We start from the raw sequence: 8,819 nt of genomic DNA on the forward strand, positions 1-8,819 counted from the left end.
TTTGTCCAGACTCTTACTCACATCAATTATTGCAGTGTTATGAATGTGCAAATGAAAACGATCTAGCTTCAAGGAAAAATATATTGATAGTCAAATGAATGAATCACAAATAAATAAATTGCACTAGACTGAGTGGATGTGATCAATCAATTATCCGTTTTAATCAAGCAAGCATATAGTTCATAAAGTAACATAAATTATAACATCTATTACCATATGAACTCACACAGTAAAAGCATGTTTCCCCAAAATAATACCATATTGTAATTGATCAAATGGCCATGGGGCTACCATGCTTCACATTCTGACACATATACCATTAATCTTAGCATTAGTCTTTTGGGATCCTGCTTCTTTACAACTAAGAAGTAATAGAAGTAGAAGTCATCTACTTTAGGGAGCAAAAAAATATGAACATGTATTGTGTGCCTAACTATGCGTTTATGTTAGACAGCTTAGCTAGAGACATTGGCATTGCGGTGTACCCATCAATTCTCTCTTGCTATCTGGTGCATATTTACATACTTTATAAGAACACGATATACAATTTTCAAGGTTTGCAAAAAATCTGCAATGTTATTGATGAACATTCTCTGTAGACCCAAACCATCCACAGTTCTGGTCCTGCCCAAAGACCTCCATCACATTCTCCACAACCGTTTCTGCACTCCCTACTACCAGCCCTCCTGCCAAACTCACTACGTTCCCCACCCCATTCCCACACCTCCAAGCCAGCTTCCCCATTCCCCCACCCACTGCCTTCACCTGCCCTCCCATCTCAGACACCACCGACCCCACAAACCCCCCACCCTGCTCCCACACCTGGTCCCCGACCACCCTGGACACCCACCAGGCACTGTCCGCAATCCCCCGGAATATACCCACCCCATCCCAGGCCAGGGTGCCCACCCCTGTGACCCCGTCCTGGCAGCTGGTGAACAGGGAGCCAACAAGAGGGGCTGTAATGCAGTACAGAGTGGAGAAGCACATCTCCCCCACACCAAGTATCAGGCCTGTGACTGAGCCGACTCCAGACACCAGGTCAGACGCCATGTTGTAGAACACAGAGAGGATGTCACCTGGCAGGGCAGACAGGACCCCCAGGTCCTCCTGCAGGACAAAGGCCACCTAGACGAGGAGAGGAGATATGTTCTGTTACAAGATATTGTCTGTTATAACAGAAACATATTTTTGTGATCAGAAACATAAAAGGATATATATAGGATATGGAACCATCACAGTATTGTATTCCATCAGTAATCACCTGTCCAGGGATCCCAATGAGGGTGGAGACTACAGGGCGTAGAGGGGCCATGAGCAGGGAGACAGAGGAGGTGATGATATACACCAGTAGGTTGCTGGACGACTCTGTGTCCGACTCAGAGGCCAGTGTCTCGTTGTCCACTGAAGGAGTGATGAGAGGTTCTGTGTCAGCAGGTAGTGCCTCTATGCTTCGGTCAGTAGTCTCATCTAGTGTTTCCTCAATGGCGTCTGGCCTTGCGGCTGCTCTCTGCTTTTCTACAACTCCGACCATCGCATCACTGAGCAGTATCACTATGTCTCCCTCCGTGTCCCCATCTGCTTCCCCGCAACCCTCTGAAAATAGTTCTGTTACTCCAATCATGTGTTCCAGCTCGTTAACACTCACCACCCTCTCCCCTCCCCCTGTCTCTCTCATGACCCCCACACTGAACCCACTCTGTCCCTCTGGGCCAGCACAGCACACAGCAGACCACTGCACCCCAGCCTCACACCCCTCATCCCCACCCTCCTCCATCCCGGGGCCCAGCCTGAGCCCTGTGGCCCCTGTCAGGACATAGAGCTGGCCCCCTGTGGAGCCACACTGGGGCAGGACGCTGCTCTTGATCAGCTCTGTGACCAGGGAGTCCCACTGGTGAAGGGGAGAGTCAGAGTGAGCTTGGGGTTTACCCCCCGCCACATCCCCTCGGAGCAGGGCTGGGGTCATCACCAGGGGGGGACTCTGGGATCCTTCTTCCTCTTCCTCCTTCTCTGTCTAGGAGATAGGTTTGGAATCATGAGTCAAAGTCCACATATTGAATCACGATTGCAATTAGTATTAACTTCATGATAAATGAATGCTTGGCCTTTATTTGGGTAAAGCCTACTGTACATTACAGTACATTTAGTATCAATGCAGTTTGTAAATAGAGTAGGATTGACGAGGACGTCTTTTACTCAGGTGTCATGGCAGAAATAATATGCCATGCAGACCATTCTAGTTTTGTGAGCGTTAGGGAGCTTGTCCACTGACAGACATCTGAGTCAAATATCAAACTGTTGTTCGCATTCATCTTTCTGTTCACTCTGACTTGTTATAACAAGGCCAGGTTTGCATGGAATGTTGATATCAACAGTAAGTTGACTGCCTCTACAGGACGAGAGTTTCCTTTCACTTGAACAAGTTTCATATCGCAAAACCATTCTTGTAAAACAACTGGAGGAAAAGTGTGGTATACAGTTGGTTTGATCATGTCCGCTGTGACTTGTGTGATTGTGTTGAGAATGTACACTAAAGGTACAAGGAAGTGCTTACGCAGTCCATGCATGACAATGATTCCACTGTTACCATATAATATAAATAAAATAATCATCCCTTACCCCCTCCTCCTTTCCTCCTCTCTCCCCCCATCCTTGTCTGAGATGAAAGGCAGAGTAAACAGCTGCGTCACAGGTCGGGTGGTAGAGCGTGGCAAACAACTGTCCCCCTGGCAGCCTGTGACAGATGGGGGTCAGGAGGGCCCCCCCGCCCAGAGGGGGGGTCTGTCTGTAGAAGCTCTGTCTGCAGAGGGAGAAGCCTGGGTCTGGTTCTGATAGTGCCGTGACTGGTAGAGACAGCTCCAGAGTCAGAGTCAGCCCCAGCCAGATCCACCCTGCCCACCCTGCAGTACTGACACTGACACCAGCAGGACACCACCGCAGCAGCAGCATGGTGAACTCAGCAAATCCACACACTCACAGAGAGAGGCTGGTAAATAATCCAGAGGTTTGTGCTGTATCTACGCAGATGGGAGAGGATAATGGCCGGTAGCGAGGGTTGACAGCCAGGGAATCTCTGGTATGTCGTTCTTTTATCCCTTTCTCAATCTCTCCCTTTTTTCTCTTCCACCCCATCAGCGTCTCCACCCATGTCTTTCTCCTTGGACTGTGTGTGCTGTGCCGTCTGTGTCTGGGCACAGTCTTGCTTACACTCTGCTTCTCCCTCCCTCACTGACAAGCTCACTCTTCCTCCCACCCTCCCTCCCACATTCTCCCTCTAGCTACACTGCTACCTGGATTTCCCTCCCTCCTTCGTTCCTTTCATTGCTCTTTTTGGTTACACCTTAACCTCACTTTACTGTTAGACACACACACACCAGACCCACAACTAGTAACAGGTTCCTATTACCTGTAAGTCTGCATTCCCAAACAATGTTTCCACAAGGTTTGGCTGTCTGAGGGACAGCTCAATGGTTCATTTTCTCTGTTACAACACACACCTCTCAGAAAGTGCTGACTCCGTGCATGTAGCCGAGTGCTTAAGCATGCACTACTAGGGTGCACAGTGAAACCGCAGCAGAATATCTTACAGCAGTGGCCTAGTGTTTAATATTAGACAGTAGATCTATCCACCACCAAGGTTCCAAAATAGATCTTATTGACTGAATTACATTTTCTCTGCTATAAAGACAAAATTATTTGGGATTTTGTGTTTCAGCCGCCACTTGGTTTGGTAAAGCTGAGGGAATTTGGGAAATGTATCCACTCTCAAATTCACAGAGGGAGTCATCCAATCCGATCCATCGCAACCTCTGTGAGATGACACGAGAGGAAAGACGAGAGCATAATAATTAAGCTCTTCACCTGTGACCTTTGTCAGCATGTGCGAGAAGTCAGAGCTCAGGGATGATATACGAGTTTCCTACTAGTTATTACGAGTTTAATGGGGCATTTTAGTTGATTTTTCCCAGTCGTAAGTGGTAAATACCACCTTCCCACTTGGTTATGAATGCAGCAAGAAAGGCTTTTGTCTCCATGCACAGCCAATAGAAACAGTTGTTTTGAGTAAAGGCACAGTACTGCATGTCTGTGCAGCACATACTATACACTATACTACCAGTCCATTAGGCTTTCAACAACAACAGTCATCTGAAATGTTACCACTTTAATGCAATTTAGAAAACATAACGTCTCCATTATCTCCAACAGAAAATGTATTATTTGACAGTTTCCCATAAAAAGGTAGGTGCTACATGTATGCAGTCCTGTAGCTGTCCATGCCGTCAATACCAGTTCTTCCATAACTTGTATTACAGTAAAAGGCAGTAAAATGACATTAAAGGAGTCAATTAGTGACGTTATTATGACAGGTCACGTTGTTTAGAGAAAGATATTGTTGCAGTAACCTGAAGGTCCAATGGGGGGAGCTTGGCTAAGCATTTGACAGTGGGAGGGGTTGAATCCACACACACTCACATTGTGCTTTTACACACTAACAATCCTTTACACACACACACACACACACACACACACACACACACACACACACACACACACACACACACACACACACACACACACACACACACACACACACACACACACACACACACACACACACACACACAGTTCACTCGTTGGGGATATCGATGACAAGGTCAGCCTCTTCTCCTTCCCCCCTGTCATCGTCTCCTCTGTCTGAGTCTCCGTCGCTCTCTCCCTCCTCCTCCGCGGCATCTCCACTCAGCATCTGCCTGGGCACCCAGTTGAACGAGGCGCTGGATGTGGGAGGGGCAGTCGGGCCCGCTGGGTAGTTGGCTGCTAGAGGGGCCACCACCTAATGGGAAGGAGGTAAAAGGTAGATGGAATGAGAGATCCAATGGAGAACGAGAGAAGTAGATGACTTGGACAGCATCCCAAATGGCACCCTATTTCCTTTATAGTGCACTACTTTTGACCAGAGCCCTCTGGGGTAGGAATAGGGTTCCATCTGGGATGTAGTTAGTCTACTGAGGAAGAATAACCCTTTAAATGAATGGTCAGGAATTGAAAATGAAAAGAGTCCAGGATATTATGGCAGTATGTTACTTCATTGATGATGTCCCAATGTTATGGACCTTCCTATAGCCTACTGTAGGCCTGGACCTAACCTGCTATATGTATTGCAGTTATGCTGTAGAAACACCCTCTTCTAGACCCTAACTCAATACCCTACGTGTCACATGTCTGTTCCCTCATCTGTGATCTCCTCCCCTCTCACCTTCCCCGATGTCTCTTTCTTGTGTTTGGGCGCCTTTGTCTTTCTCTCTTTCTTCATTCTCTCAGCTGGTGGAGCCAAATACTCTGGTGGGAAGGGCAACTGCCCGCCACACACACACACAGGCCCCATGTGTCAATTTAACACACGCATACAAACAAACAAAAACATGCAAACGCATATACGAACAGAAAACACACACACACACACACACACCGTGACAATTTCCAAAACAAACATACACACACATTGTAGGTACAAATACAGCCCCAAAAAATAAAACATGAGAGACAACAAAAGATCAACGGAAAACATATAATAAAACAATATTAATAATGCCCCAAATCAAAACAGTGATCATCTTCGGTAATGAGAAAACAATAATGGCAACAATCAATGATGTTATAGTTATTGATTGTATAGACTCAGTGAGGGGAAGGCGATTATAACTCACTGTGTTGAGGTAGGGGGTACTGCCCGACGACTGGAGAGGGTTCACCCCAGAACGAGAGAGGAGAGAGAGATGGGAGGATGAGGACGAGGGAAGGCCTACGCCAGGGCTACTCCTTCTCCTAAGAGAGTTCAAAAGAGGGACAGTTGAATAAATAGTGAGACAGTGAGAGAGAATGGCAAAGATGGAAAGAGTGCAATTTGAAATATAGTCTGTGTTGCTGGCATGCCGCATCCTCACTTCTTTCCTCCGTCTCTCTCCCTGGTGCCCTCTCCTTCACTGTTCTCAGAAGAGGCTGTGGCATCAGAATCTGAAACACAGCATGACAATCAGACACTGTACATCAGCATACTGACATGATCCATACTGAAAATACTCTACAGCAAGGCAAGTAACTGCATGATCAGTATTGGGTGAGCTATGGATAACAACAGATATTGTGGAGAATGAAACATTCAGACTCGGTGCTTTAGACCTACCTGAGGAGTCCTCGTCCACCCTCTCGTATTGTAACAATCGGTCCAACAGAAAACTGCAAGATAAGAGAAGCCAAGGAACGACCAGTTTTAACTTTGAACATGCTTGTACAGTATGTGTACACATTCAACAGGGGTGTATTTATTAGTAGCACATCATAGTAAAAGGTTTTGCTACAATGTGACAAAAGAATACACCCAATCTGTCCAAACTAAACAAACTTTGTAGATTCACCCAACACCTTTTATCTCGGGACACTTTGAGCAGCTTCCTCTGGGATCTTCTGAGCTCTTCCTGAAAACACTCCTGCTCCTAGACGGAGACAAGTAGCGAAATACAATAGTTTAACTCTGTAAATTACAGTTCCTTGGCTAATAGGTGTTATAATAATAACACGTCATTGACAATTGGATGAAAAATTAAGACTCACATAAACCAGGAATTTCAATTTGCGTTTGAGATTTTTGTATTTCTGCTTGTAGTCCACCTCCATATCGGCTTGACCGTTCATTTCTGACGCTGTGGTTGAACCGTCAGTGGACCTGCTATACAGGTAGAGTAATCGTTAGTGTCGTGGTTATGTTAACTTTAGCTAACAGCAGCTTGTTGGCTAGCTCACTGCTAGCCTTTCCGGTGCATAATCGTTGTTTTTTTAAAGCATTTAGCTGGAAGCATAAGACTAGCAATGGAAAACGCTTGAAAGTAGAATAATAAGGAGACGAAACCATGTAATTGTGAAGTTAAATAGCTTGAATTGATATGAAAAATCATTTATACCTCTCGTTTGAATGAATATGTGCGATGTGCTCTTTGTTTACGTCTGTTCTTTTTCTTTAGGATTTGGTTGTCAGTTCGCGTATACCGCCACCTACTGTACTGGCATGTGAGGCAATTCACGGTCTGCCTACATTACATTCTTGAGTCTGCTTCCGTGTGTGTGTGTGTGTGTGTGTGTGTGTGTGTGTGTGTGTGTGTGTGTGTGTGCGCGCCATTCTTCTTCTTCTTTAAATTTGTATTGGTGGATCGCTACCAACTGAAAAGTGCATACACTGCCACCTACTGTACTGAATTGTGAGTCTGGTCAAATCAAATTGTACTGGTCACATGCGCTGAATACAACAGACTTTACAGTGAAATGCTTACTTACGAGCCCCTAACCAACAATGCAGTTTAAAAAAAATACGAATAAGAAATAAGAGTAACAAGTAATTAAAGAGGAGCAGTAAAATAACAATTGTGAGACTATTTTTACCTTTTTTTATTTAGCCAGGCAAGTCAGTTAAGAACAAATTCTTATTTTCAATGGCGGCCTAGGAACTGTGGGTTAACTGCCTGTTCAGGGGCAGAACGACAGATTTGTACCTTGTCAGCTCGGGGGTTTGAACTCGCAACCTTCCGGTTACTAGTCCAACGCTCTAACCACTAGGCTACGCTGCCACCCACAACTATATACAGGGGGGTACCAATAAAGAGTCAATGTGCAGGGGCACCAGTTATTTGAGGTAATATATGTACATGTAGGTAGAGTTATTAAAGTGACTATGCATAGATGACAACGGAGAGTCGAAGTGGTGTAAAAGTGTGTGTGTGTGGGGGGCACTGCAAATAGTCTGGGTAGCCATTTGATTAGATGTTCAGGAGTCTTATGGGTTGTGGGTAGAAGCTGTTTAGAAGCCTTTTGGACCTATACTTGGCGCTCCAGTACCGCTTGCCGTGCTGTAGCAGAGAGAACAGTCTATGACTAGTGTGGCTGGAGTCTTTGACAATTTGTCACAACCTCAACCTCCCTATTCATGGATTTCTCTTTTCAACCCTTGTATTTCAGCCTACTGGAGTGTGAATTCATTACACTTTGTGATGTAAAAGGGAAGAGAAAAGGACGGGGAAAGGGGAAGAAACCCTACCAACTAACCCTACAGTGGCACCCATTAAAACCTCACCTCGCCACTAGTTGGTTGCCATTTTCAAGCTCCTGAAAGTGACTTTTGAAACAGTGGGCGGGGCCAGCCATAGAGCCAGAATGAAGGAAAATCATAGAACCCCTACAGCGGTCACATAAATGAAATTCATAAACGAGGGATCTAGGCTATTTTATGGAGTGTGAGACCTATTCATACCCATGAACAATAGGCTATATCAACCAATGATTATGGCTCAAACAAGATGACCTTGAATACAGAAATATATGGGATACAAAAGCAGACGCATTTCCTATAGAGAATTGTTCTGTTGCCTATTACAACAAGTGAATCATGTTCAGTGTGTGCACCTCTGCATGTGAGTAATATTCATAATAATGCATTGTGCTAGTGTTCTGTATTCTGTCCACCCACAGTACTGGAGTAGACTACAGTGGTTTGGTTTATGGCGCTGAAGGTGCAGCTTGCTCACTTCAGCAGAGTACACAGCAGTCACATCGTCAGGACCCAGGACAATGAATTATAGATGAGGAACATTCCAGAGATGAGTAATGCTACCTCTGCACACACACCCACAGCCAACCAGCCAGGCTGTGTGTGTGTGCATGGGTGCATGTGTGTGTATTAGAATGGGAAAGAGGTAGAGGGAGAGAGGGAGGCAAGGAGAAAGTGTGTGGGGGGGGGGGGGGTCAGTATGTGTGTATGTCTCTGAGGGGGA

The 8,819-nt window shown here is 45.6% G+C and overlaps 2 protein-coding genes across 4 annotated transcripts; both read right to left on the reverse strand.

Annotated features, from left to right (window-relative positions):
- Positions 1-137: 137 nt before the first annotated feature.
- LOC118364558 (endonuclease domain-containing 1 protein-like) lies at positions 138-3,243 on the reverse strand. The gene is made up of 3 exons (XM_035746197.2): positions 2,620-3,243; positions 1,265-2,014; positions 138-1,128 (listed from the first exon to the last, which is right to left on the reverse strand). Exons 1-3 carry the CDS (start codon positions 2,947-2,949, stop codon positions 577-579), a joined length of 1,632 nt encoding a protein of 543 aa, XP_035602090.1. The 5' UTR covers positions 2,950-3,243; the 3' UTR covers positions 138-576.
- Positions 3,244-4,147: 904 nt separating this feature from the next.
- Positions 4,148-7,128, reverse strand: ino80e (INO80 complex subunit E). Of its 3 annotated transcripts, none has more exons than XM_035746198.2 (8): positions 6,960-7,127; positions 6,613-6,727; positions 6,424-6,494; positions 6,185-6,237; positions 5,946-6,015; positions 5,709-5,826; positions 5,258-5,356; positions 4,148-4,834 (listed from the first exon to the last, which is right to left on the reverse strand). In XM_035746198.2, exons 2-8 carry the CDS (start codon positions 6,691-6,693, stop codon positions 4,628-4,630), a joined length of 699 nt encoding a protein of 232 aa, XP_035602091.1. In that variant the 5' UTR covers positions 6,694-6,727; positions 6,960-7,127; the 3' UTR covers positions 4,148-4,627. The 3 variants fall into 3 exon arrangements, with proteins under 3 accessions (XP_035602091.1, XP_035602092.1, XP_035602093.1); XM_035746199.2 differs by having other exon boundaries at positions 6,613-6,724; positions 6,960-7,110; XM_035746200.2 differs by lacking the exon at positions 5,258-5,356 and having other exon boundaries at positions 6,960-7,128.
- Between the last annotated feature and the right edge of the window lie 1,691 nt (positions 7,129-8,819).

This window comes from Oncorhynchus keta, chromosome 31 (assembly GCF_023373465.1).
Source record: "Oncorhynchus keta strain PuntledgeMale-10-30-2019 chromosome 31, Oket_V2, whole genome shotgun sequence".
Taxonomy (NCBI): domain Eukaryota; kingdom Metazoa; phylum Chordata; class Actinopteri; order Salmoniformes; family Salmonidae; genus Oncorhynchus; species Oncorhynchus keta.

Coding starts and splice junctions, on each gene's coding strand:
- LOC118364558 (XM_035746197.2), bottom strand. CDS start 2,949: ATGCTGCTGCTGCGGTGGTGTCCTGCTGGTGTCAGTGTCAGTACTGCA. Junction 2,015..2,619: donor GAGGAGGAAAGGAGGAGGGG/GTAAGGGATGAT, acceptor CCTATCTCCTAG/ACAGAGAAGGAGGAAGAGGA. Junction 1,129..1,264: donor TCATTGGGATCCCTGGACAG/GTGATTACTGAT, acceptor CTCCTCGTCTAG/GTGGCCTTTGTCCTGCAGGA.
- ino80e (XM_035746198.2), bottom strand. CDS start 6,693: ATGAACGGTCAAGCCGATATGGAGGTGGACTACAAGCAGAAATACAAA. Junction 6,495..6,612: donor AATTGAAATTCCTGGTTTAT/GTGAGTCTTAAT, acceptor GTCTCCGTCTAG/GAGCAGGAGTGTTTTCAGGA. Junction 6,238..6,423: donor AAAGTGTCCCGAGATAAAAG/GTGTTGGGTGAA, acceptor CTTATCTTGCAG/TTTTCTGTTGGACCGATTGT.